Genomic DNA, 27919 nt, shown 5'->3' with positions numbered 1-27919 from the left:
AAATTTCATAGAGGAAGCCACACGCGCTCTCTAGTCAGAAATTTTTTATATTCGTAGTGTAAATTCTCGTTCCTTCCCCCAGATCTGATGATGGGCCAGGAACTCAGGTTATCGAAAGCTAGTAACCTCAAAATTTTTAACACTTTATTTCTAAGGAAAGGTCTTAAGTGAATTAACATGTAGAATTGTATGTTTACTTGTCAAGGGTGTTCAAAAAGCATTTCTCTTTTCATAGTTTTGCTGGAGTAAGTGGTGAAATAAATTTTGTGGATAGGAAGTTGTCTCTGCTGTCAGTGGAAGGAGCATAGCTTGGACTATATTTATTTGGGGGGTTATTTTTGTTTTTCAAAAGAAGACTGCATAGTCAAGTCCTCCATGATCTTCTGAAAGGAATCTTCTCGTTGTTCAGTTGCTAAGTAGTATCTGACTCAGCGACCCCAAGGACTGCAGCACGCCAGGCTTCCCTGTCCTTCACTGTCTCCTGGAGTTTGGTCAAACTCATGTTCATTGAGTCGATGATTCCATCCAACCATTTCATCCTCTGTTGTCCCCTTCTCCTCCTGCCTTCAATCTTTCCCAGCATCAGGGTCGTTTCCAATGAGTCAGTTCTCCACATCAGGTGGCCAAAGTATTGGAGCTTCAGCATCAGTCCTTTCATTGAGTATTCAGGGTTGATTTCCTTTAGGACTGACTGGAAGGAATTGTAAGACTGTAGAAATAAGAGACACAGCGGTCCCGGGGACAGAGGGGCTAGGCGCACGTAGGGAAAGCAAGCAACAGTCCTGTCCTGTGTCTCCCTGCGCCCATCCAGACCTAGTGAGACCATGGCCACACACTGCTCAGAGCAGCATGTTTTGGGGAACAGATGGAGCAGGACCAGAGTGGAGCACCTTGCCATGAAAGGAATGTGGAAGGATCTGGCTCAGGACCATGTGTGGGGCACATGGTAGCAGCTTCATGATTAAAAGCTGCGGTGATGACTGAGAGGGATTATCTTTGTAGCCCCAGGGGACAGAGTCTAGATTTGGGTTGGAATTAGAAGGGAACACTCCGATTCCTAGAAGGGAGAACTCTGTAGCCCCCAGTGCCCGTCAGCAGGACCGCAGTGCCTTAGGAAAAGCGGTGCACCTGTGCCAGGCCAGGCTACCAGGCATTGCGGTTTACGCCCCCATCTGCTGGCCCCTACTGTGACTCAGAGTTAGCTGGGTATGTCCTGGGACATAGACATAAAACTCAAAATCTGAGTTTGCTTCTGGCATGTCACTGGCTTCTGGAAAAACATGGATTGTGGGGGACAGTTCGGGTGATATGGGGAGCTAGGTCGTTAGAGGTTGAATAGTTAGTAAGAAGGCATAGCATTCATCCTAATGCTTTTAAATTCAGTTTGTTGTAAGAAACAGGTAACTGTCACAGGGGAAAGATACAAACACTGGTTTCCAGCCTCATAGCCTTGGCTTTCTGGCAGTTTGCACACGGTCAGACTGGAAGTTGATCGAAACAGCTTATTTTGATTTTCTTACCCACAGTCACGTAAAGGCAGTGGGCAACACACACTGGCTGCAGCTTGGAAGTTTTCTTTTTGTTTTTTGATCCCAGCAGCTGTTTATAAAGCACCATCCTGAATTCATGCAACTGCTTAGAGATTCACCTACATGTGTGCCAGGCAGAAACAGGTGTGAAAACCTGACGAGTAATGATGCTGTGTTCCATCGCTCTATTTCAGTTCCCTTTCATTTTCATCCACTGGCTCAGTGGAATTGATAGAGGATTCTCAAAAAATAAGATGATACAGTTGGGAAATAATAGATCCAGATAGAGGTGTGTGTCTATAGATAATTGGGCTCTGGCTCATTTGCTTTGTGAGAACCATCAGAGTGGAAGGTGACTTCTGACAGGGTTACTGCTGTTGAGCTGTCATGGCAGCAGCTCTTCTACCCTGTGGCTGGGAATTCAGAAGCATCTGAGACCGCTCAGTCCCTCAGATGGGTTTCCAGTGGAAATGGTGGCCGGATGGCTAGTGACTTCCTCATCCTCCTTGTCAACTGTGGATAAATCTTCGTTAATAAAGGTATTTCCGAAGATACCTTCCTAAGTCAGGAGACTGTTGCATTCAATAAACATCCTAGAAGGGGCCGCATGCAGAATCAGTGCTTCGTCTCAGTATTTTTGGAGCGTCTGTTTCAGAATTGGTTTATCCCTGGTTTCAGAGCCTACAAAGTGGTTCTTTATGGCTTTTGGTTCAGCCCCTAAATGCCAGGAGGAGGGACTTTCTTTCCACTCTTTCTTACTGCTCCGCAGTCCCTGGTAAATAGGCAAAATGAGCTCTTACTTGCCTGAGTACATGCTGTGGTATGTTTAAAATAGAAAATCATTTCTTCAAAGTCATACATTCAGCGTCTCTTCAAGGAAGAGAAATTCTTTCTCAGCTCTGAGTTGGAAATTGATTCAGAGCTCAGTTCACATTGATTAGTTGAAAATCTGATGTCGATTCTACAGTTCACTGAACATCTGAGAACAGTGTAGAGTGTGTGTTCCTGTGGGGTTTTGTTTGGTTTCCAGTTCTGCACTTGAAGCTCCAGTAGTGACATGATGGGAACTCGAACAGTCGCTGGCCCAGGGATGTGAGAGCATCCTGTCCCCAAGGACGACCAAAGCGGTGTGCGCACAGGTATACCCTGCGCTCCCCTAGCCCCGCCTCCGGATGCTCCCAGCCCCCTGGTTGGGTGTGGAAGGATGGACGTGAACGTCAGGCTGGGACCTCGGTGCCTTTGAACACCTGCCATTCGGAGCAGTGGGGTAGGAGTGGTTGGGCATTCAGGAAAAATCAGGTTTGGCTTGACTGATGTCAAGCTCATTACGCAGCGGCAATCTCGTTTTCTTTTTTTTTAATGTTCCCACTCTTGCTGGCAGTGCTACAGAAAGCCCTTTCCGAAAGCCTCAGCCTGATTTCACTATCAGCCACTTAACCACGATATTAATTTTTTTTTCAATTGCTGAACTTTTAAGATTTGGAATTACCCTCTGGGCTGGAAACTAGTTCTGTAGCTGAACCACAACAGTCTGTTAATCAAACATTGCACATCTTTCAGTAACTCGAGAGTTCTGTGGTGTTGAAAAAGGTCCCCCTTCCTACCTACCTCTACACTGGGAGAGAAAAATAGATTAATCATACACCTTGTGGGTTTGTTTTTTTTTAACTATAGGAAATCAGGTTACCGGTAAGTGCTAGATTTCATAAAATTGTCTGCAAGAGGTTCGATGAGCTCTAATGAGCATGTCTCACTGCTGGACCGCCCTCCTCTGACGCAGTCGCACGCTGAGCCTCTGTGGGGGTGCTGAACTGGGTCTCCGTCGCTGTGTGCAGGCTTTCTCTGGTTGTGGTGCGCACAGGCTTAGTGCGGTGGCTGCCTCTGTACAGCACAGGCTCTAGGGTGGCCAGGCCCAGAAGTGTGATGCATGGGCATCAGTAGGTGCCCTGTAGCTTGAGGGATCCTCGTTCCTGGACCAGGGGTTGAACCCATGTCCCCTGCACCGGCCGGCGGACTCTTAACCACTGGACCACCAGGAAAGTCCTGCCTTACAAGTTGTGATGAGTGGCTTTGGTTAGGAATCTGGGCTCCCAGCAAGTTCCCAAGCTCAGGAAGACACTGTGGGATCAGAGCCGGCCTTGTGTGGACTTCTGGCTACAGCTTTTGGACAGTAGTAACTTTGCATTGGGCTTCCCTGGTGGCTCCGTGGGTAAAGAATCCACCTGTCAATGCAGGTACTGTGCCTGGGTTGGGAAGATCCTCTGGAGAAGGAAATGGCAACCCACCCCAGTGTTCTTGCCTGGAGAATCCTATGGACAGAGGAGCCTGCTGGGCGACAGTCCATGGGGTCGCAAAGAGTCAGACACAACTGAGCAACGGAAAACAGTTTTACACTAAGAGCAGTTCCTGTTTGGTTGTGCCTCTTTGTCTTCCCTCCCCTCTCCTGTTTTAGTTCCCACCTTTATGTATGAAATGCATTCTTAAATGCTGAAGCTGCATTTTCTGTGGGTGAGAATACACCTCATCACTGTTATTTCCCCTTTGAAGAAGTTTTTATGTGTATGTAAAATTGCCTTACTTAAAAATGGGATCTTTTCACATAGTAATAAGAGCTTTTGTTTGCAGTAGAGACACACATTTTGCTAGTAAAAATGAACGTCGCTCAGTTGTGTCTGACTCTTTGCCACCCTCCAGGCCAGAATACTGGAGTGGGTAGGTAGCCTTTCCCTTCTCCAGGGGATTTTCCCAACCCAGGGGTAGAACCCAGGTCTCCTGCATTGCAGGTGGATTCTTTACCAGCTGAGCCACAAGGGAAGCCCAGGTAACATTTATGGCTAGAAAATCCCATGGACGGAGGAGCCTGGTGGGCTTCAGTCCACGGGGTCGCTAAGAGTTGGGCACGACTAAGGGACTTCACTTTCACTTTTCACTTTCATGCACTGGAGAAGGAAATGGCAACCCACTCCAGTACTCTTGCCTGGAAAATCCCATGGATGGAGGAGCCTGGTGGGCTGCCGTCTATGGGGTCACACAGAGTCGGACACGACTGAAGCGACTTAGCAGCAGGAGCAGCAGCACATTGCAGACAGCATAATGATGTTTCTCTTTCTTATAGAGATATTAATGTAAGTTATCTTTTTGATAAGTGGAGTATATGTGGATGAGAGCAGGCAGATAAAGTATCTAGAAAGGATTGTAGGATTGAGGGTTTTTTTTTTTAAGTATCCCCTGCCCTTTAATGCCACCAGCTCCAGGCTCACCTTCAGAAGACGGAGCCGTGGATCCCTTCCTCACTGCAGTGGTCAATGCTCTGGTCACTGTGGAGAAGAATTCCACAAACTGACGATAAAGGAAATAAAAAACCTTTGTTCTGGCTCCAACCAGTGCTGCCCTGGGACTGATAAGCTGACGCTCAGGGCAGCCAGACCCCACCCTCTGTCTTGCTAGGTTGTCATGTGACATGAGACCACATATGGCAGACAGACGGACATGAAGCTAGTGGTGAAGCTTAGGAAAGGCTCCCCATCCTCCCCCGAAAAGGAGATGCTTGTCACTTAAGAAATAATCTGTGAAACTTAGGTGGAAAAGTCCATCGTACTATAGATTAACACTGCCTTTTTAAAATACAGGAATAGGATGCTTCTGAAAATAAATAGAATTTTTGCCTTACAATCTTACTTGAAAACTAATACTCTGTATACACATTGGCTAGTCTTTATTGCAGGATGCATGTTGGTCATTAAACATTTTAGGTTTATAAATTCAAGCAATGAGAAAAGTATTTACTTCGCAAAAAAACTGCCCCAAATGGTGATAGAGTAGCCCAGACAGATCAGTCTCCTTTGTAAAAGTTAATGTATATTGTATGTCACTGTTCTATAGAAACTTAAAAAATACTCCTAAGAACAGTGGCTGGACTTCCCTGCCGGCTCAGTGGTAAAGAATCCGCCCATCAATACATGAGACAAGGGTTTGATCCCTGGGTTGGGAAGGTCCCGTAAGAGAAGGAAATGGCAACCCACTTCAGTATTCTTGCTCCTCCCATGGAAAGAGAGCCGGTCGGCTACAGTCCATGGGGTCACAAAGAGTTGGACACAACTGAGCAGCTAAAGAACAACAAGAACGGTGGCTAGCTCTCTTACCGATCTGTTACTATCAGTTAGTAGGTGCTAAGCCTAGTCTAACCTGGCCATTATCTAAGGTTAATCAGAACTTCCAGCTCCTTAGTGTTCTCTGCAGACACAGGTCTGGGCCCCAGGACTGATCCCTGCCTTCTTCCCCCTCTGCTCAGTGTTTCTCAAGGTCTGGTCTGTGGACCGTCTGTTCCAGGAGCTCATGTAAGAATGTGGCCTCAGGGGCCACCCATAGACACAACCCACCTGAATCTCCTGGCCAGACCTGGTAGATATGTTTCTGTGTGTTTATTGATGCTAACAGTTCATTATGGAACTCTTCTTTCCGTAGAAGAAACATCTGCTTATTTCCTTACCCCATAAATAGCAAGACGTTTATCTCTAAGATGAGTAAGTCGCATCTGGTCCCCAAATTTCCAGGTGCTGGGTTGATGCAGTTACTGGGTGCTCATTTTGATACTGGACATGCTCCCGTGGTGCTTCCAGCCTCCAGACCTCACATGAGTCAGATAGAATGTCCTTAACCACACACGTCAGTGAGGGTTTTAAATATTGGTAGAAGTCAATAGATTTCGTCTACTGCATAGGGGAAATCTACCAAGAGACCTTCTTCCTCTGTTTTGTGTTGTTCAGTTGCTCAGTCGTTTCTGACTTTGTGACCCCACTCCAGGCTTCCCTGTCCTTCACTGTCTTCTGGAGTTTGCTCAAACTCATGTCCATTGAGTCAGTGATGCCATCCAACCATGTCATCCTCTGTCATCCTCTTCTCCTGCCTTCAGTCTTCCCCAGCATGAGGTATTTTCCCAGTGAGTTGGCTCTTCGCATCAGGTGGCCAAAGTGTGGGAGCTTCAGCAACAGTCCTTCCAATGAATATTCAGGGTTGATATCCTTTAGTATTGACTGGTTTGATCTCCTTGCTGTCCAGGGGACACTCAAGAGTCTTCTCTAGCGCCATAATTAAAGCATCAATTCTTTGGTGCTCAGCTACATCCATATGTAGCTACTGGAAAAACCGCAGCTTTGATTATAAGGACCTTTGTTGGCAAAGTGGTGTCTCTGCTTTTTAATATGCTGTATAGTTTTGTCATAGTGTTTTTTCCAAGGAGCGAACATATATTTTGTGTTACAAGAATATAAAGTAGGAGTATCATTGTCCAGAAGAAGTTTAGCACTTAGTTGAAATTTAGCCTATAATCCACAGGAATGTAAGCTCATGGGAGCAGACCTGGGTCCTCTCTGGTCGCTGTACCCGGACCATCTCCTGAGTAGTGTCTAGCTCATGGGCATTCATATTTGTTGGGTAAAGTAGTGAGTGTCTTAAGTTGCTAAACTTCGGGTAACTTGCCAGCAGTTTTTTTACCAGTCTCTCATCTTTGGAAAACACGCAGTCTAGATTTCACAGACTCTTTGGATAATTGGCACTGTCTTCATTTCTGACTCTAGGGTTGGAGGCAGATTTACTCTCTGAGAGAGAGCCCAGTCTAGTGAGAAATGAGCGGGGCTCTGGAATCGGGAGAGGCTGGTGGTGGTGGCTCTGAGCAGCCACCTGGCATCCTGGGTGCTGCTTTGCTCAGGTGTGTCCGTGCCTCCCTGAGATGGTCCCACAGGTACAGATGCACAGAAGGGAGGCTTTCCTTTCCCTCCAGAGTCAGTTAACTTGGTAACAGCAGCTTCTAAGTTCAGGGGCAAAGCTCATGATCACTGATAATATAAAAAGACAGTAATGGTTTGGTCCCTCTGATAGACAGAATCCTTAAAGAGCTGCAAACCCAGGAGATGGGAGTGAACTATGGCCTGCCATCTGGCATCACGTCTAAACTGAAACTTTTTTCTGCCAGTTTAGCCATTTAAAATGTAATTTTAATAGACTTACACAGAGTAACGATAGAACTGTTAGTGTGATAAAGGTGTAGGCAAGGCAGTTTTCTGTGTGGTGGGAGAGGTATTCAGGGGACGTGCCTGGCTTATCCCAAAAGCTTCCCTGACATCAGTGTTTGTATTCTTTATGCGGGGTCTTTGGGGAGTCTCCCCTCTGGCTCATTCCCAGCACGAATAATCCTGGAGAGGATCCACAAGTGTTCTTGTGCATGTGCGCGGGCACCCTGCTGCTTTCAGCCTTTTGGGGTCCTCCGTTCCCCCTGGGCGAGGGCTGGGGGACAGAGAAGTTGGGGCAAGAAATTAAGAAGACATGGTAAAAACTCAAAAAATTTACTTTTAAGTGATCTTACAGAGCTAAGAACCCACACCACTTTTATTTGTGATGATAAATAGAACTCCAGATACGGCATACAAGAAAAAAAATTTTTTTAACAAAAACACGAAACAGGAAGCTGTATTCATGTTATGGCAGAATCTGATTATCATAGGTGTTTAAATATTTCCCTGTGGTTAAAGTGGAGCACGTGTGTCTTAATTGCCATTGCAGCATGCTCTTTGTAACAGGAAGCATAAGCCGCGTGCGGAGAGCAGTTGAAATCCAAGAATCTCCTCTCTGCCTGTTACCTGTGTCACCCCGCTGTACTCCTCCGAGTGTGGCAAGTGCTTTTCCTCGTAATCCTTGGAGGGTACCATCTCCCTGATGCTCCTGGGGATCTCTGGACAAATCACGTTTTTGTGTGCTCCATATTTTGGCTTTGCAGTGGGCTCATCAGCCAGCAGCTGAATGTACTGGGTGTGTTTGGGAATGACAGCTTAATGAAAGGGCGGACCTCCCTCCTCTTTCTCCTTTCAGAAGGGCTTTTGCTCTTACCCCCAGAGCATTTCCTCTCCTCGTGTGATGTTTGCACACTTGAGGCCATCTTTGTTAGCTGCATTAATATCGAGACAAAACATGCAATTACGCTTTCATTTGGCCCCGCAGTGGTGCTGGTGTGGACTGGCTGTGTTTCGCCTTCTTCCATGGAAACCAGCTCATTCATTTCTCAGGTTTTTTCTGACTTCCCTTTGAGTAGGACAGCTGTTTCATCTCATAATCCTCGGTGTCGTTTTGACATTTTCCTAGGAATTTCACCTCACCTTCTGATCAAAATATAGTTATTGTCTGGACAGCCTAACTTATGTTCTTGTATGTTTCAAGGGTAAGTGGCTTCACAGGTGGGAAAGAATCCATCTGCCAGTGCCGAGACATAGGTTCAGTCTCTGGGTCAGGAGGGTTCCCCTGGGGAAGGACATGGCAGCCCACTCCAGTATTCTTGCCTGAGAAATCCCGTAGACAGAGGAGCCTGGTGGGCTTCAGTCCGTGGGGTCTCAAAGAGTCAGACATGGCTTAGTGACTAAGGAGCAGCTGCAGCACGTGTCAAGGGTGTTTCCTGGGCAGAATTGATTGTACCATTTCTGCCTGTCTCTGCCTTCACGAAATAGAGGTGTGTCATTCATCGGCTGCAGTATATTTAAATTTGGCACTTCTGAATCTCCAGTATCCCTTATTCATGAACCAGAGGTTGCATAGCAGAGCCTGCCACTGTAATCTTGAATGTGTGATTGTAGTTCTTGACATCTGGGAACATCCCATGTGTAAGATGGGCTGACTTCTGGAAACTGACCTTGGGACTTACTGAATGATCCATGGAAACAATGTGATTTTTGTTCTGTCTGTTTTCATGCAGCTTCCATGAGGCAGTCTCAGGCTGTACCTGCAGATACACGCCCAGAGATATGGATTGCCCAAGAGCTACGGCGTATCGGAGACGAGTTTAATGCATATTACCCAAGAAGGGTAAATGATGTTTTCTTTACCTCCTTTTTTGATTCTGTGCTATTCTGGAAGTGAGCAGTATTACCTAGGTGTGACCTACTCTTCTTTCTGCATTCCCATTTTCCATTTCTTTTATGGCTGAACTTAAGTGGTAGGGATTAGACAAAATACAGTATGAGCCAAGGGGGATTGGAGGAGCACAAACCTTAAACCCTCCATGCTTGAAGAAAAGGAAGTATTTATATATTTGAAATACTTCCACAAAAATATTAACGTAGTCTTCAAGCCAGAGTGGGTGTTTCTGCCCTCCTTTGAAGCAGTTTGGGTCAGAGGTAAAGAAATTTCTAAATTTCCATCTTTATGCAGCCAACGGGAATGATGCCAGCTTTAAAGTAGGAGTCTTGGACTTTCCTGATGGTTCCGTGGTTGAGTCTCTGTGCTTCCAATGCAGGGGATGTGGGTTTGATCCCTGATCGGGGAACTGAGATCCCACGTGCTGTGGGATGCAGTCAAGAAGATGAGCGGGGAGGGGGGAGGTAAAAGTCTCAGGCAGTGAGTCAGAGCAGGAGCGCCTTTCTGTCCTTCAGCCCCCACTGCCCTTCTCAGTGTTCCATTTATTGAAATGTATCAAGAGGCCAGTATTTAGCCTATGATTTGGGGTATAAAGTTTTTTATACCTCAAATTGATAGCGCTGGAATTTTTTGAGGTATGCTGTTGGTTTAAAAGAAAAAAAAAAAATCAGCCTTGGATCTTGGGCTGCACACCCCATGTGTTGGTTTTGCTCAGTGGCAATGTATGTTACTGTTTTGGACACCTTATTCTCATGGAAGACTGTTAAACTGTGTAGGCTTCAACTCAGGGAGTTAGGCTCCTAGGAGCATGTGTGACCACTTCTTGTAGGGGTTCAGCAACACACGCATGAGAGAATGTAATTTCGGCTTGCTTACCTTTTTTCTGGGCTTCTGGTGGCTCAGTGGTAATAAACCCGCCTGCCCATGCAGGAGACCTGGGTTTGATCCCTGGTTCCAGAAGATCCCCTGGAGTAGGAAATGGCAACCCACTCTAGTATTCCTGCCTGAAAATTCCAGCAGACAGAGTAGCCTGGTGGGCTACAGTCCATGGGGTCACAAAGAGTAGGACACGGTTTAGTGACTAAGCAGTGGCAGAACCCCGTCTTTTCTGTTTCCCGTGTATGAAGATGTTTGTGTTGATTTACCCAAAAGGAAGCACTTAATTATTTTCTACAAAATAAAATTTAATATCATTCTTTCTGTGTTACTTCTCATCTGACTCCTTTTTCCCCAGATATTATGGTTTCACATAAACCCCTTTTAAAGATTCTTTTTTTGTTTCTTCTGGAGGGAATTTATGCTTTGGACACCCCGATGTTTTGTCCTGTTTTAAATCTTAGTCTTTTTTGTAGCTAGCTATTGCTAAGTAAATGGATGGTCCCTGTACAATTACTTTCAATCTTTCTTATTTTCCTGTTATATATGATGCTTTCTTAGCTTTTGTAAACATACACGGAGATGTTTTCCAGTTACAAGTTTTTTATTTCTCCAGTATAGAATCTCCATCCAGGAGTTGAGGACTTTGAGAATACTCTTACTGGCTCCTCTTCATACCTTCCGTTGGGTGTGTATATGTGTGTTTGATGGGAAACGTGCTGTGTATGAGTCTGCCATTAGATGCAAGATGCCACATGGATGAACAGGCTTCAGAATTCCTTACGACGCTGCATCTAGCTGGCAGAACGCCCCGCAGCCTGGTGGGAGCCCGTTCACAGAACGTAAACCCCCTCTCAGCCTCGCTCTGCAGTGATGCTCCTCTTTGCAAGGTGGACTCTTGTGTAATTGGCCACAGAAGTTAGTGTTCCCCCAGGCCTCTGCCTTGTTTCTCTGGTGGAATTTTGGGGTTACTGTCTGTGTGTGTGTGGACTTGGCTTTCCCGCTGGACTTGGGGAGTGATCAGAAGCAGGGCCCCAGGGTATCTGGGATGTTGGTCCTGGTGCTGAGCCGGGAAGGACATGTGTCCCTCCCAGGGGGTAGGCTGAATGCATCCACCGTGATTCGGACGCGTGTCACAGATCCAGCAGAAGGAGGTGACTTCCAATGGCCGTGGCAGCCGAACAGGGTGAGCAAGGCTGTGACTGAGCAGAACACTGGCCCTGCCTCCCCCATCTTTCAGGGCAGTGGATAGCCTTGGGACTCAGGTCTAGCTTGGGTGGGGCTCCCCGGGAGAGGTGAGGCTGTTGGGCCCTGGTGCCTTCAGAGTCCGGGAAGCTCAGGACACAGAGAGCAGGCGTCAACTCCATCCTCTTGGGAGCTGACTGAGAGCCTTTGACCATAGAGCCATATGGGTTTAAGGAGATTTTGCCAAAGTTTCTCTTTAAACTTACATGGAGTCGGTTGCCATTCCCTTCTCCAGGGGAACTTCCCAGTCTTGGGATTGAACCCGGGTCTCCTGCATTGCAGGTGGATTCTTTACCGTTTGAGCCACCAGGGAAGCCCTTATGAAATATCAGTGGCTCTACAAAGGTTTCCCTGAGCCTTCTCAGATGTGTCTGGTTGATGCATCTCCGTGGTGGCCCTGAGTGGTCAGTGGTGAGAAGGGCTAACGTGGTGGGGTTGGGGCACAGCCACCCGACAGGTAGGCGGTCAAGGTGGTGGCCAGTCCTGGATGGTGTGCAGAGGAGACGCAGTCCGTCTGGCCGTGTCATTACCTGCCTCTCCACTGAAGAAGGCAAAGCAGCCTCTAATGCTTCGTGCTTCCCGCTGTGTCTCCCCTGCCCGGTGTAACTGCACGGTTTAGTGTAGATGGTGTTCATGTTTTGTTTTGTTTTTTTTTCAAATGTTTTCTCAGTGTTTTGGGTAAAAATAAGAAGTTAGTTTCATTGCCATATCCTGCAATATTTTGTAAGTGTAAACCTTACTTGGCATCTCTTTTTTAAAAAAAGAACCAATGCAAAAATGCACTTGCTAATCATTTAAAAGACTAGGTTTCTATGAAAGCTGGAATATTGGGGGAAGAGTAGGGGACAGACTGTAACTTAAAACATGATTTTTCTAAAATGAAGCATATTCTCCAGATCTTATAAATAGCCAGTTCAAAGTGGCAGACTGAAACTCGGAGTGGTGACCCAGTGACCCCAGGCCTGCGGTCGCCTGTCTTGAAACTTGTCAGATTCCCAGAAGTCCATTGTCTGCAGTCACGCAGATGGGCCATTGTTGAATACGGTGGTGGTGGGGGGTGGCTGGGGGTGGAGATCTTAGCAGGAAATGGGAGGAGTTTTGCCTTCAAGTTAGGCACTGTCTCTCTGTCCCCGGGTGGTGTCACTTCTTGGCAGGCAGAGTCCGTAGCTGCTTAGCCGCTTTATGGTGGGTCATGGCCTTTTAAATATTTGGTGTCCTCAGCTACTTAATCTGGCTACAGTACCTTTTGTGAAGTGTTGGTCTTTTGTTGCCATGAGCCTTGCAAAGCCTGACAGGCTGCGTTCCCGTTTCGCAGTGCCCTTGAGGAGGGCGGGGGGCAGCCTGTGGGCCAAAGCTGTGGAGGCTGAATCCCTGAAGCAGGAGGTGAGAGAGGCCCAGGTGAGCTCAAAGCCCAGGTGAATGTCCCCTTCTCTTCCGGGACTCAATGTCATCTCCCCAAACCACCCTGCCCGGGCAGGGGGACCCGTCACCCTACTTGATGGGAGCTTTATTGCTCCGTGCATGCTGTGTTTTTGTAACTTTTGGTTGTGAAATAATTGCAGAGTTTTACACCAAAGTTGCAAAATGGTACGGAGACCCCTCTTGTATCTGCCACCCAAGTCCCTGCTATTAACTATCTGCCACCCAAGTCCCTGCTGCTAACTCTGCCACATGTATTTTAACATCCTCCTCCCTTATACCTTGGGCTTCCCTGGTGGCTCAGATGGTAAAGAATCTGCCTGCAATGCAGGAGACACAGGTTCAGTCTCTGGGTTGGAAAGATCCCCTGGAGAAGGGAATGGCAACCCACTCCAGTATTCTTGCCTGGAGAATCCCATGGACAGAGGAGCCTGGCGGGCTGTAGCTCAGAGGGTCACAAAGAGTCTGACACAACTGAGTGGCTTTCACTTTTCTCACACCTACCTGTGTGCAGACTATTTTCTGAACTATTGGAGAAGTTGCAGGCACAATACTCCTTTATTCTTAAATTCATCAGCGTGTCCTTCCTATGAATAAGCATATTCTCTTATGTAACCAGTAACCACAGTGTAGTGAGCACGGCGGGAAGTGAACAGCATGACAGAGCTGTGTCATCTGTGGGCTGCATGCGGACCCTGCCAGTTGCCCAGCAGTGTGACGTCGAGTCCTCCTGCGTGCACTGTATCAGGAGGCACAGGGTGTCCATCCGTCTCATTCCGGAGCCCCTGGTCAGAGGTGGTGTCCTCCACCACACATCAGTACTTTCCCATTCGTGACGGAAGGAAAGTGTGGTTATCTCATGAGTGTATTTCCCCTGTGTTTACTTCATTTATCATAATGAGTTCCTGGGTCCCTGATCAGTCCAACAGGTTATTACACGTCTCGCAGGCTCCCCAGGTGGCTAAGTGGGTAAAGAAAACGCCTGCTGATGCAGGAGGTGCCGAAGACTCGGGTTCCATCCCTGGGCGGGAGATCCCCTGGAGGGGGGCGAGGCAGTCCGCTCCAGTATTCTTGCCTGGAGAGTTCTCATAGAGGAGCCTGGTGGGCTACAGTCCATGGGGTTGCAAAGAGTTGGACATGGCTAAAGTGACTCACTTTAATTTGATGCTCAAATTGGTTAGTGGCAGATTTGGCTAGTGGCAGCCTCCGGCGTGTCTCCACACCATAATTAGGCACTAAAGTGCCTCGGCACCCCAGTCACATGCAGGCTTGTAGTGGGACAGAACCTAAGGGGCTGAAGAGGTAATGGAGCTCTGGGATTCCTTTGGGATTTGCTGGTGGATGACCTGCAGCCACACAGTGTCCTGGCTCCACGGCTCCCCGTGTCCTCCTCTCTGGGACCCCGAGGAGGGAAGAGAGGGCTCTTTTGGAACACTGGGCAGCCAGGGCTGTCAGCGGACCTGCAGGGAAGCCACATCTCTCTGGGGCTTTCTGAAGAGGGCGAGGAGCTGGCAGGAAGCCCGGGGGCAGCAGCACCTCTGTGTGCTTCACTGGCCCTGTTCGCTGCTGCCTCTTCCCTGAGGGTGGGGGCCTCCACCCAGGCGGCCCGCTTTCCTGTTGTTCTTTATTGCCTCTGGCTTCGTCCACAATTCAGAAATTGCGTGAGTGCAAGTCCAAGATCCTCTGCTGGAGGGAGTGTTGGCAAGCATGGACTCTGGTCCCTTGCAGGCATGGGATGCTTTGTACTCACGACCGGCTCTTGAGAATGGTGTCCGCTTGGGTGGGATTCTCAGGCTTGGCTCGGGTTGTAGTCCATGGCTGTGACGGGGGTGTTAGACCCTTCAGAATGTAAAAACATGTGCTCTTGGGGTGACTAGGTCCCCCCTTTCTCTAACCTGTGTGCCTGCCCTTCCCAGTACCCAGACTGGGACGTTCATCTTCTTTCCTAGGCATCAGGTTGCCCAGCCTAAGTCACTCTGTACTCAGGTAGGCTGTGACCTGGGGATGTCCTGGTAGGGGCCTGCAGTGGACGGCTACACCTGATGCCCATCGGACAGGCTCTCTAGACGGGCCAGAAGTGGATGAGACCCTTGCGTTGTTTGATCTCAGGAAACAGTGTGTCTTTTGTTCGGGCTGTCTGCCTCCTACTTTTGGTCTTGGGCGTGTGCAGGCATGAATTGACTGAACTATATAGAGGAAAGCGTATCCCTGAACTAAATGAAGTGAAGAAGAAAAGGGGGCTTAGAGGCTGGTTTTGAGGGGGGCAACAGGAAAACTGGTGTCAACACATGAGCATTTTCCTGTTAGTTGACCCCTAAACATCAGAGGGACTTGGGGCACCACCCTCCACGCAGACAGAAATCCATCACTACCATCTCTGCCTCAAGACAGAGAAACTGGAAAGTGACTCACCCAAGGGCAGGAAGCTGAAGCAGTTTGGATGGCATCAGGACTCACCTGGTTCTGCATAGTATAATCTCTAACTGAACACAGACTTTTCCCCCACACTTAGCTAATTTAAAGATTAACAAAATGAAAACTAGGTATCGTATTGAAAAAAATCCATGTGTAAGTGGACCTGCACAGTTCAAAGCCATCTTGTTCAAGGGTCATCTGTAAGACACGAACCTGATGTTCGATCCTTATTTTTAGAAGTGATATTCTCCTATCTACTGCAGATAGTGGACAGGGAGAGGTCAGAATTGCAACTTGTTTGGTAATAGGGTAAACCACACGTACACTCAGAGAGGCATGTTCTCAGACGGTCCTCTTTTGAGGCCTTCGTTAATCGAATGTTGGAGTCAAACAAAATAAAATGCTCTATACTACTGTCTGAGAAAAAGAATAATGAAAAATCTGCATCTTAAACATTGAAACTAGACCTATGGTATCTCATGAGACGGTGCTTCTCACTTGACTCACACGTTGATAGAGTGACAGTTTTTGTAGCACAAACAGCTATGATTAGGATACTTAAATTGATGTCTACCATTTATGTGTGATACAGTCTTCAGGCTTGGTGAGTGTCTTCCTTGGAGTTGAATGAGGCAGTTGTGGATTTTAGAGCCTTGCACACATGCCTTCTCTGAGAGCATGGGGTTCAAATTATTTCCATCAAGACAGCAGCTGTGGATTGCAGGTTTTTTGGACAAGGGCTTTCTTATGGAGGGTGAAGTGTGGTCTCGTAGGAAGAGACAGTTCATGGACAAGTGCAGGGACCTTGATCCCCGACTCCATCCCTTCACCTTCAGGAGCCCCGTATTCAGTCAGTCTCTTCGGGATGTGTAGTGACAATTAAATCTAAAGCATGGAGAGATGGATCTAGAAAATGCTGTCTTCCACCAGGGCTGTTTTCTCTCACCGTGAATCATAATTGACTTTTCTCCATTGATCTTTGTAGAAGGAGAGAGGCTAGTAACTTTGTTCACCTGTCTGATAAGTACCCAGTTTGTTAAAGGAAATGTTGGGGGGTTGGACCTGGGTGGGGGGACCCCGGACGTGCTGTGTCTATCTGGGTCACACAGCTGTGAGCCAGGGTTGAGGCGCTGATGTGTGGGTGCATGCCTGGGTGGGCACCAAGCTGGATATGGGCTCGCTCTCATCACCCACGAGGGCGCCGTCGTACTGTGGCAGGTGGGCACACCTGCACGGTTGCCTGGCCCTTGGGGGACCGGAGGCCGTCAGCACATAACCATTTGGAGATGCAGGTGCCTGGAGGGGGACTTCAGAGAGGGCTAACTGGGGTTTTTTTAATTTCTTGAGGAGGAAATGGTGATGCCCTGGAGGCTCAGCCCTCCTGCAGACGTACAGAAATAATCAGCCTATCACGTCATCCTCCGCTCGACTTCTCCCGGCTGAGCCAAAGCAGAGGGGTTTGGGCTGTGGTTAAAGTGTTTATGTCTCATTAGCATTTTTTGGAGTCTGGGCCTTTCACCACCACGTGTGCTCGCTCTGAATCGAGTGTTTCATCAAGTGGTGTCTTGTGCTGGAGTGGTCATTGCCATCTCTGGCTTCTCTGTGGTTGGCACAGCGATACCCCGCGAAGGTCATGGGCCGGGGTTCTTCATTTCAGCCAGCATGGGGCCTGGAAACCAACAAGTTGAGGAAGTGGCTATTTGCCCTACCAAAAGCATCACCTGTAATAGATGCTTTGAGGTGATATATTGACAGTCAGAAGGTGGGATTCATGACGATACGGTCTTTCTGCGATGTTTGGGCATCCCTTGCCCCCCTAGTGGGAGCTGGGTGCAGTGCTGTGGGAAATCTCACTCCTGGTGCTGGGAGGCTGGGGGGGGCACCACATCCGGCCAAGGGGATCCCCTGGCGCTCTTTCCACAGCTGTGTTGACAACAAAGCCTGTTAGGCACTAGCTATGCAAATGCCCCTGTTGCCTTGGTGACGGATAGAAAGTGAACTTGGTCTTGGGGCAGCATCGGTCTGACAGCTGAGAACAGCAGTGGACGTGGCGCTCGTGCTGGAACCCCAGCTGAGTTGCCCCTTGACTCTAGTTCTCGGTCTTAAAGTGGAGAGAGACCGAGTCTTCTTAGCAAGCTCCACGTCGAGTCGTCATACACGGGCCCTGTTCCTCTCTGACCTGTAGTCTCACTGGCTGGTCGTTTAAAAGAACGTTTGGACTGATGGGTTATGAGTGGGTAGAGGTGGTCTTCCATCCAGCAGTGGGGCCGCTCTGCCCCTTGCCTCATCCCGTCCCCTGTGATGGTGACGATGTTCAGCCTTGTTTCGGAAGATGCAGAGCAAACACCGAACATCCAGGCAGACACTCGATCCTCATTTGCCCAAACTGGAGCAGAGGTTCTCTCTTTGTAAGAGTCCTTCCTGGTCTCAGAGTCTAGAATTCAGTCTCCTGTAACATGTTCCCACTTAGAGATAAATCTGTGTTTAAAAAAAAAGAAAGTTTGGGACATCTTAGGCATTCATGTTGAAATTCTCTTAAGAAGCAAGCTTTTGAACAAGTTAAATCACTCAGAGTCTGAGAGTTCTGGTATACCTTGCTTTTTGGTTTGTCTCCAAGAGTTTGGTATCGTGCTGAGTTTTGTTACCTTGACTGCCAGAAAACTCCTAACTAAACCATGGTTCTGTGGCACCAAATCTCAGTCCTAGTTCCCTGGGAAAGTCTTTTTTTCCTTTTTTTTTTTTTTTCAGTCTCTTAATCATGTTTATGGTCTTACTCAACCTTTATTTTTAGGCGCTTTGCGCGTCTCTGTGGTTTTGATGGTAAGCCCCCTTGAGTGATGATGCTGAGTGAACCTGCAGCTGGTACTTACTGAGTCATCAGGCCCAGTGAGGTCTGGCCCTGCCTGTGGAGCCCAGATTGTTGAATGTGTCCTGCGCGGTGCTGGAACTCAAGGCAAGCAGTCAGGTCACCTGGTGTTTCCTGATCTGGAGGCTCAGTCTGTGAGATACAAGAGAGCCACGCTGGCTCAGGGGTCGTGGTTCCATTGAGCGGTGACAGTGGGAGATACTTTGAGTCCCCAGGCTCGGGTGCACGAAGTCAGGAGGCCTGGTGTGTCCTGTGGGCTTCGCAGGGTCTGGGCTCCTCTCCGCCTGCAGGATAGGAAAGCGGAATCAGCTGCCCTCTGTGGGTGTGCCGCGGTCAGCCTGACCAGTTCTCCAGGGCAGGCTGGGAGACTTTTTTAAAATACTTTTTCTTAAAAAAGTATTTATTTATTTGTATATGAGCTGTGTTTTGTTGCTGAGCAGACTTTTTCGTGCTGTGGTGAGTGGGGGCTGTTCTCCAGTTACGGTGCCTGGGCTTCTCATTGTAGTGGCTTCTCTTGTGGGACACAGACTCTGGATGCACAGGCTTCAGTATTCGCAGCACGAAGCATCGTAGTTGCAGCTCGCAGACTCTAGAGCGCAGGTTTCGTGGCTGTGGCCCATGGGATCAGGGCTCCATGGCAGGTGGGATCTTCCCGGTCAGGGATCGACCCCGTGTACCCTGTGTTGGCAGGCGGATTCCTATTCATTGTACCACTAGGGAAGTTCCCCCCACCTTTTTTTTTTTTTAAATAAATTCCCTTAAAAAAAAAATTTTTGTGCTGGGGTCTTAGTTGTGGCACGTGGGATCTTTGGTCTTTGTGGCAGCATGCAGGGTCTTGGCATGTGGGATCTAGTTCCCTGAACAGGGATCGATCCAGGGCCCCCTGCCTTGGGAGCACAAGTCTTAGCCACTGGATGACCAGGGAGGTCTCTCCAGACCTGTGTTGCATCCTGCACGCCTGCTTCCCAGGCAAGAGAGCATGTTTGGGCATGTTTGGCCTGCAGATGGAATTAAAATTCCCTGACCCGTGGTGGGTGGTCCCAGAGCTAAAACCCCGGTGGTGGCCGGTGCTGTGTTCTGTCACAGCAAAACAGGGCTTCAGCTCATTGTCACGTCTGCTCTTTGGACAGGAAGGGCATCCGCATCTTGACTCTGTCCTGGCGCAGGCCTTGGTTTCACTGGCACGCGTGGATGCTCTGCATTCTGTAAGGCGGGAGCTTGCACGTGCCTGTGCCTGGCTTCTGGGTTGGGGCCCAGGCTTTCTCCGCGGCTGTTCTCATGATGGCAGTGCCGCAGGCGCCCTGTGACTCAGGACTGCCTGCGAGACCTCCTGCATGGAGACAGGCTTTGCAGTCAGGTGTCCTGTGATGCGGGCCCGTGTGAGGGCTGCCAGAGCCCCTTGGCCAGAGAGGAGCAAGGACAGTGAGGGGCACCTGGATCTAGACCACGGAGGCAGAAGTCCCAGTGGGATGGCGTGTTGCACTTTGTGTGCCTGTGTGGGTGAGCAGACAGAAAGGATTTGAACCTAGGAGCGTGTCTAGTGTTTTAATCTCTTTTCCTCCAAATGTACCATTGTAATATATCTTTTTAAAGTGTTTTTATGGTGTAGACTAGAGCAGCATTATGCAGTTCTTGAGCCAGGAAGCGCTGGTTTTCACTTGGGACAAAGGCTTAGGAGCAATGGTTGAGCATGCATGGGTATTTTAGTTGCTAGGATGGCTGGAGCACAGGCAGGGGGCCTTAAACAGCAGAAACAGCTTTCTTTCACAGTCCTGGAGGCTAGAAGCCCAAGCCTCTCGCTCGCTGCGCTGCAGACAGTGTGTGTTGGTGACTCCCACTGGCGAGACAGCCTCTGTGCCCTCTGCCGGTGTCAGAGGGCAGCGTGTCCGCCCAAGGGGAGCTGCCCAACCTCACAGCTGTCTGTGAGGTGTGAGCTGTCCACGCTGAGCCAGCAGCAGCTCTGGCTGGCTGGGCCAGCTGTCAAGGGCTTTCTGGGCTGGCACAGCTCTCGGAATCAGCAGTAATGGCTTCCTCCATTGAATGGCGTCCAGAATCGGTTGTTCGCTGGCTTGATGGCGTGTGCCGGGCTGTCCCGCTTGCCATCTGAGGGGCCAGGTGTGCCCAGTTTTCGCTCACCCAGGCCTGGCAGCATCTCCTCATTGGTCAGGGGCTGGGTGTCCCTTTCGCCAAATTTTTCCTGCGTTCCCCTGCCACCCTTGTACGTCTTTGCATCTCCACTGCATATTCGTCTCATGCGAGACGAAAGCAAAACTGTTAATAAAAAATTCTTTTGCACCTGTTGTCCTCATAGTGTGCGTGGAAGGTTTCCTCCTCTTGCTGCTGCTGCTAAGTTGCTTCAGTCGTGTCCAACTCTGTGCGACCCCATAGACGGTAGCCCACCAGGCTCCCCCGTCCCTGGGATTCTCCAGGCAAGAACACTGGAGTGGGTTGCCATTTCCTTCTCCAGTGCATGAAAGTGAGAAGTGAAAGTGAAGTCACTCAGTCGTGTCTGACTCCTAGCGACCCCATGGACTGCAGCCCACCAGGCTCCTCCGTCCATGGGATTTTCCAGGCAAGAGTACTGGAGTGGGGTGCCATTGCCTTCTCCATTCCTCCTCTTAGATACTTCTATTTCTGGAATATAAAATTGGCCAAGAGTCAGCAGGGTCCATCCCTACTGTGTGACCTGGTCCCCTCATGGGGTCATCTTGACTCCATTCTCTGGTCCACCTGAAGGCCACCGGGGACAGCCAGATGGCTTTAAGACAGCTTTCCCCATCTTGAAGCAATGGCTTAGCCCACCCCCATGTACACTTTCTTCATTTTAGTAAATCGTGGTTTTATTTTGAATAAGCGTCTTTCAACCTGTTAATATTAGTCTCAACTAAAATTAACCTTCCCCTAAATTATTCTCACCCCAAAGAAGCAAAGTAATTTAGAAAGTTAAATCAAAACAAAGCAATCTTGTGTGTCGAGCAGATAAAAATCGCAGACTGTGGTTACGGAACGCCTCTACAGGAATCGCTTACATAAAGCCTATTTCCTCCAGTCTGGTTCTGGAAGGAGCAAGGGAAGTGCTCAGGCCTTATCACAATTCCATCCCGTCCAGCACACCCCAGAGGGCTGTGTAAACAGTGGCCCGGAGGGAGCCCTGCTCGCAGCTGGCATCTGCAGGCGGCACTTAGGTCTGGGAGGGGACGCCCGTCTTCAGCCTGCCCCGTGGCCAGTGGTCCCGTGATTCTGCATCGGAAGAGACCAGCCCCCCAGAGTGAGGAGAGGGGTTGATGGAGAGCTTCAGACAGAACAGGGAGCGGGCCCGGGGTGTTGCGTTCAGCGTTCAGACCTGAGCAGAGAAACAGCTCCTGACTGGAAGCGGGTCATCTGTTACCGGCTTTGGCTGGTCTGGGTGTGCACCCTGCTTCTTCTTCTTCTTGTTCGGTTGCTCAGTCGAGTCCGACTCGTTGTGACCCTAGGGACTATAGCCCGCCAGGCTTCTCTGTCCATGGGATTTTCCAGGCCAGGATACTGGAGTGGGTTGCCATTCCCTCCTCCAGGGGATTTTCCCAACCCAGGGATCGAACCTGCATCTCCTGCATTGGCAGGTAGATTATTTACCGATGAGCCACCAATCGGGGAAGCCTTTACACCCTGCACTTACCTGCAAAATGGATTAGACCCGAAGGTGGGCATGCTCTGGAAGACATGGGGACCCTGAGACTTTCAATAGCCTGGCAGTTTCCTTCTGAGCAGTATCTCAGCTTGTCCTAAACCTGTGGGGGTCACCGGCAAATAGACCTGTTCTATTTTTCGTCACACTCTGCCCGCCACTCTGGGGTGAGGGCTGGAGGGCAAGTCCGCCTGTTTGCTGACCCTGACCACTGTGCCAGGCTGACAGCATGCACTCAGAAGAGCTGCCTCGCACCAGAGGCAGGGTGGCGCATCAGCGCTTCAGTTTGTTTAGCTTCTTGGGGCAGGTCACACCGAAACTCAGCCTTCAGGGAGCCTGAAACCTATTTGAATGTCAGTAACTTAGTTACTTGCATCCCCCGAGTTCCTGTTTGCTTTACCCGTGCCTCTCTTCACGGGACCCCAGCGTGGGGTGACATTTCTCAGCACCTGTGCGGAGGTGGTGGGTGTAGCGCTCGTCATCCTGTTCGTGGCGCCAGTTGTCTTGTTGTCCACACTGTCTGCTGTTCGCTGAACCCGGGGCAGGCAAGGCCCGAGCTCAGGGGCTGGAAGGAGACGCGGGGAGCCTCAGGAACCGCAGACACATTTCTTCTCTCCTGGCTCGCGCAGCAGCCGCATCGTAACCGTAACATAGCCAAAACGTACCCTCACATAACATCACGGTGCCGCTCCAGTGTAGCCCTGGTGCAGCAGCAGCCAGGGCTTTCACAGCGAAGCGCACACAGGCGTGCCGCGCCCAGCAGCCCGTGACCAAGCGGGCACCTCGTGCCGCATGTGCCCAGTGCTGTGAATGGTCTCAGCTGCTGCACAGCCGTTGTTTACAAAACGTGGGGCGAGAGGGCCTGGCCGCGCCATCTCGGCTGATTTGCTCTCGCCCTGCGCTGGGTGGCTCCTTTGCCAGTGGGTGCTGCGTTCCCTGGTCCAGGCAGCTCTGGGCAGCTGTGACGTCACGTGTGGAAAGAATGTGCGGTTTCTGTTTGTTGTTGCTGTTTTGTCTTTGACCTCAGCAGGCGGGATCTTTGTTCCCTGATAGGGGATCAAACCTCTGTTCTTTGCCTTCGAAGCACAGAGCCTTAGCCGCTGGACCACCAGGGAGGTACCCCAGAATTCTGTGGTTTTTAGAGGGAGAAGCGGATTCAGGGGTCCTCTTGGAGTCTCCAGACAGCCTTTCGGTCACTTTATAAAGAGCATCCCTCAGTGCCCCTGCTCCTTAGGGGGTGACAGCTCTGGGAAGAACTGGCACTCGGGTGAGCTGGTGCCCTTCTCAGAGGTTCCAGCAGGATGACTGTTCCCTTGAGTACGGGTGTCCTCCTCCCCACCCCCAGTCCCGCCTGAAACACGTGAGGGCTGGGCAGTAAGCAGCTTCTGTCTTCTCGTTGCAGGTCTTCGTGCGTCACCAGGCAGTTGAGGGCCACCCGCAAATGGTCCTCTTGCGCGTCTTGCGCTACATCGTGCGTCTGGTGTGGAGGATGCAGTGACGGCGGTGCAGACGTTCCGCTCGTTTCAGACCGACCAGCCCAGCGCCCGGGGTCGCGGCGCTTCCGTGCCCTCGCTGTGCGGCAGTCCTTTGCTGGAAGGGTGGGCAGAGAGCCAGCCGGCATGTCCCCGGAGGACACCACGCTGCACGTGGACCTGACCTTTGTCTGTTCATCACCATGTGGCCGATTTTCCAACGGAAGCTTGATGTGAATGTAAATGAGGGAGGGATTCTCTTTTTTTAAAAAACAATGTACAAATCATGGTTCTCTGGAGTAAGATTTTATGCAAGAATGGTGTTTACATGCAGTGTGTGTGTGTTTTTTTTCCCACCTTTGATAAGAGCAGGTTTTTCAAAAAGGAAATGGAAACTTTTTAACCAACTCATGAGTGATTTTTGTACTAAAATTTTAAGAACCTTTTGCCTACTCTCAGAGGATTATATAAACTCTGCAGTGGAAACTGAGCCAGCTCATTTATAAAGCTGCCTTAGTTTATTTTTAGAGGTCACCGTACAGCATTTTTAAACGGGAGAGGTATGACACGGCCCCTCCTTCCCTGCCATTGCCTCTTCGACATTTTGTTTTTTTAATCACTATTATTAATACCAAAAAAGTTTTTATGAAATGGAACTGGTAAAAGGGGCAGAGAGAGGTCCTTTGTCAGCCTGTATTGACATGCCACTCCCATTGTGTAAATACCTACTTACCTCTTTAAAATTCAGTTGCATCTGTGGGAAAATTTTGCTGTGTGTGTGTGTGTGTGTGTGTTGCTTACATCCTTTGGTGATGCTCTCCCAGCCTGTCAGGGCACTGATGAACACATTGGGTCCAGTGACTGTTTCATGGTAAAAGGCAGTTGGGTCTGAGCCCGAGTCTGTATCTGACACGGGTCTGTCTGTCTCCTGGTACTTTACCCACTGGGGAGTGCTCGCTGGCAGTTCTCGCTTGCTTTGATAGCCTTGTTGTCCAGACGTGTTCTGCAGAGGTTCGGGGCATTCATAATACCAGGTTTGCTGTGGCTCTCCTGTAGCACAGTGTGGGCTCTCGGCCTAAGGCCCCAGTGACTAGCATGCCCGCCTGTGGCCGGGTTCAGCTACAGGGGGCCACACTCGAGCCTTCGTGGGAATTGGCAGAGGCTGTGGCAGGGCTTTAAGCAGCTGTTTTCTGGGCATCCTGGCTTTTCATCCAACTCAGAGTTCCTCTGGCCTTCTATGGCTCTTGGCTAACCGCTCTTTGAAGTAAAGGCTTCATTCTGCTCTCAGCAGTTCTCATAAAGAATACCATCAGACACAGGGGTATCTGTGTCAGTCGTCCACCTCCTGGGACCGCTGGATTTTTGTCAGGCCCCCCACTTCCTGCAGCCACTTCTGTTGGGGGTGCTCTTCCTTCACACCTGCCAGGAGGAGGGCAGAGAATGCAGGCTCACGAGCTGGTCGGTATTTTCAAAGGCAGTTAAACTCCCGGGGAGACCCAAGACGGACAGATGAGGGAGCATTGCAAGCAGGGAGGTGGGGGTAATTCTGTGAACCCCATCGCTCTTAAAGTTTTTGAAACCTCGAAACAGCTTTTTAAAAGACATACATGTTTCAAACAAGTCAACAGTGCCAACAGCAGCTGTAGCGTTTGCTTTTGGCCCATCAAGGACCAGTGTTTTCTTCTTATCGGTTGGAGCAATTGATTCATTTTTGTATCTTTATAGTTTTATATATATATATATATATATGTTACATATATACTTTTTCCTTAGGTAGAGAGAGATTTGACTCCAAATATTCTTCCTTCTAAACATTTTCTTTTCCCCAAGTAGCTTTTTGGGGTCTTGAATTGTTTTAAAAGCTGTGTTGAGTCTCAGCTTGTGTTTCTTGGACCCTTTGTCTTGAACCCGTCCGCTGGATCCTCAAGTCCACGCAAGCGGTTGAGGCGGTCCACGGAATTGGCGTCCGTGGGCCTGCTGCACACACACACACCAAAGACGTATTTGGTTCTGGGCCGCTCCCCCCCAGGATCTCCGTATTCACGGGCCAGTCTCTTGGACTGGAGCACTTTATTCCTTCAGCACCAGTGCCCTGGGGGGCCGAGCGCTTGCTCACCCACGTGCAAGTCTACCTTGGGCTTGGGGGCCTCCAGGCCCCCTGGGCTGGCCGTGGAAGTAGCTGATGAGGAAATGAGAGAATCTATGAACTGTAGAGGTATTAAAACGAGGATGTTGCCCCCGGGACTTGAGAGGTGACTAGACATCCCTGTACTGTACGTGTCTGTTGATCATGATGCCTCCTCTCTGCAGAAGGTATGCCCATGGCTGGGTGTACCTTTGATGTCTTACTTTTCCTTCCTTTGACTTTTTGTAGAGAGCAAAAATAATTCGGTCCCTTGTTGGAAACTTAATGCAGGTTTTGTGCCTTGATCACTTGTCTGATACGACATTTGTAGAAACTGTCCTGTGACTTTTCACATGAATGCAATAAACACGTGAAATTAGCTTCATGAGTGAATTTGCAAATTATCTGGGCCCCTCCCTAGACCTGAATTGATGAAGATTTTTTTTTTTCTTGGTTTAAAAAAAAAATGTACATAGCGGATTACAATTTTCTTCTGTTTCTCCTTCTTAATATTGTATATATTTTGACTATTTATTAGATTAGGAAGTTGTATTTTACTTATCAACTGAGCCAAATGTCTGTGCAATTATTATGTGTCCCTTTCTTGTAAAATTTTGTACAGCCTAAATGACTAAAAGAAAAAAAAAAATCAGTTTTTGCTGAACTTTTTCAGAATTGAGGGTTGTAAATATTGTCGATTCTTTTTCTATGTAATGTGTCCTACTGTTTGATAATGCTGTAACTTGTAGGAATGTTGTATATTTATTTCTGGCTTATTTAATGTCTTAAATTCTGCAAAGTGTTGACCTCCCTTTCCCCTCTGCCCCCTGCTGTCCTGTTAATTGCTTTAACTCTTGAGGTGGAGACTGGTCAGCTCACGGCAGGCCACGTGGTCTCCCCAGGGTGGCCCTCCCCAGCTTTGGTTCCTGGTATTTCTAGTCCAGTGGGTTTAAATTCTTAGGGTTTGCTGTCCTCATGATGAGGTTTGTGTTTAGACAGCCTAATGAAAGACCAGAAATCTGATAGGCTTTCAGATTCTCCTCTAGAACTTTCCAGTGACTCTTTAATTCCTGAACAGCTAGCTTCTCATAGAAACAAGTGCTGTTAACTTCAGGCCATATCTTACAAAACAAAATACTTATTATTAGCAGTGGGAAAGATTTTTCCATTGAAGATTTATCCCTGACAGCTCAGTGTTTAGAAATACTCACATGTCCACTTAGGCAGGTGCCACCATGAGACTGTTGAAGGCAGAGACCAGGCAGACTGAAGGCCCGGGTTGACCAGTTGCCCTGCTTCCAAGTGACTACTGGGCCACCTCACACTACTAACCTTTGTTGGCAACTGATGATTAGTTGAATTCCCCCACCCCCAACCGTGCTCTGTGGCTTCCTACGCTTTGAGGTGCAGACTCTACTATGTATCTTCAGGAACTAACTGTACAGGCCCGCGCCCCGCCCCCCAGCCTTGAACCATTTGGTCCCAGCATTTGATCCACCTGTGTCTTCAGGGTGACGCCTTCTTCTGCTTCTCCAAAGCCTTCAAGCTAGGGTCTGGACCCCACTGGCCTGGGTGCAAAGAGGTGAGAGCGTGAAAGATCTTCTAGCGGTTCTGTGTCGATGGCTTTGTCATCCCTGCTGATTTAGCCTGGTGCCTGTGTGTGTCCAGTCTGTGCACGCACGTGTGCAGTGACCTGACCACATGTGTCGCTAAACCAGCTGGGGTAACACCTGTCCTGCTCCAGACGGCATCGTATGTAAGAAGCACCCTCAAGCTCCCAGCTAAATAACTTGACTACTTTGGTTTGGGAATTTCAGACCTTAGAAGCTCTCTTTAATTTGTGTGTCCAGGTTCTGTGACCGCTAGTTACTGTATCAGAACTCATCAGGTACTCGTTTATAAATAGCACTGATCCGTCTGTAACTTTTTTCCTAGAACCCAGCATATGTAGCATTTGTATCGCAATTTCCCTGGCTTGTGTTTTGCACTGATGGATTTTGACAGGGTAATTGCCACTTTACTTGTGCAATACTGCTGTAAATAATTGCAGATTTTTTTTTTAAGAAACCCAATCTTTTATGTTCTTAATGAATTTTATATAAATAAAACTTTCAACTAGTTTTGGCGAGCTGTTTGATTTATTTCACAAAATGGTGGAGAAGCCGCTGAAATCATGGATAGGTACACACCCACACTCTGCTCTTATCATTCACTGAATGCATTACCAACATGCAGATTTTGTGAATGGTCGCTTGAAGTCAAATCTGTGTCGTATACTTAAAAGCAAACCACTCTTTAAAGTTTTGAAGTGGCTGGTGAGAGCAACTGCAGAGTTTTCTGCCCACGTAGTCAGGTATGACTCAGCACCTGGACTGGTTGTGGGGTGTGAGGTCACAGGTCTAAACT

At 48.9% G+C, this 27919-nt stretch overlaps 1 protein-coding gene across 6 annotated transcripts in view; it reads left to right on the top strand.

Annotated features, from left to right (window-relative positions):
- The window catches only part of BCL2L11 (BCL2 like 11), a 50907-nt gene extending 23274 nt beyond the window's left edge, over positions 1-27633 (top strand). For 5 of the 6 annotated variants that reach the window (XM_027554525.1, XM_027554529.1, XM_027554527.1 and 2 more), the window contains 2 exons: positions 9268-9377; positions 23319-27633. In XM_027554525.1, the coding sequence (XP_027410326.1) occupies positions 9268-9377; positions 23319-23414 (206 nt within the window). In that variant the 3' untranslated portion in view covers positions 23415-27633. The remainder of the gene's footprint in view (positions 1-9267; positions 9378-23318) is intronic. The other variant, XM_027554528.1, reaches the window with a different exon arrangement.
- The last annotated feature ends 286 nt before the right edge of the window (positions 27634-27919 follow it).

This window comes from Bos indicus x Bos taurus, chromosome 11, assembly GCF_003369695.1.
Source record: "Bos indicus x Bos taurus breed Angus x Brahman F1 hybrid chromosome 11, Bos_hybrid_MaternalHap_v2.0, whole genome shotgun sequence".
In the NCBI taxonomy this organism is placed as follows: domain Eukaryota; kingdom Metazoa; phylum Chordata; class Mammalia; order Artiodactyla; family Bovidae; genus Bos; species Bos indicus x Bos taurus.
Note: the sequence above shows the minus strand (reverse complement) of the source record. Positions and strands in the feature narration are given on the sequence as shown.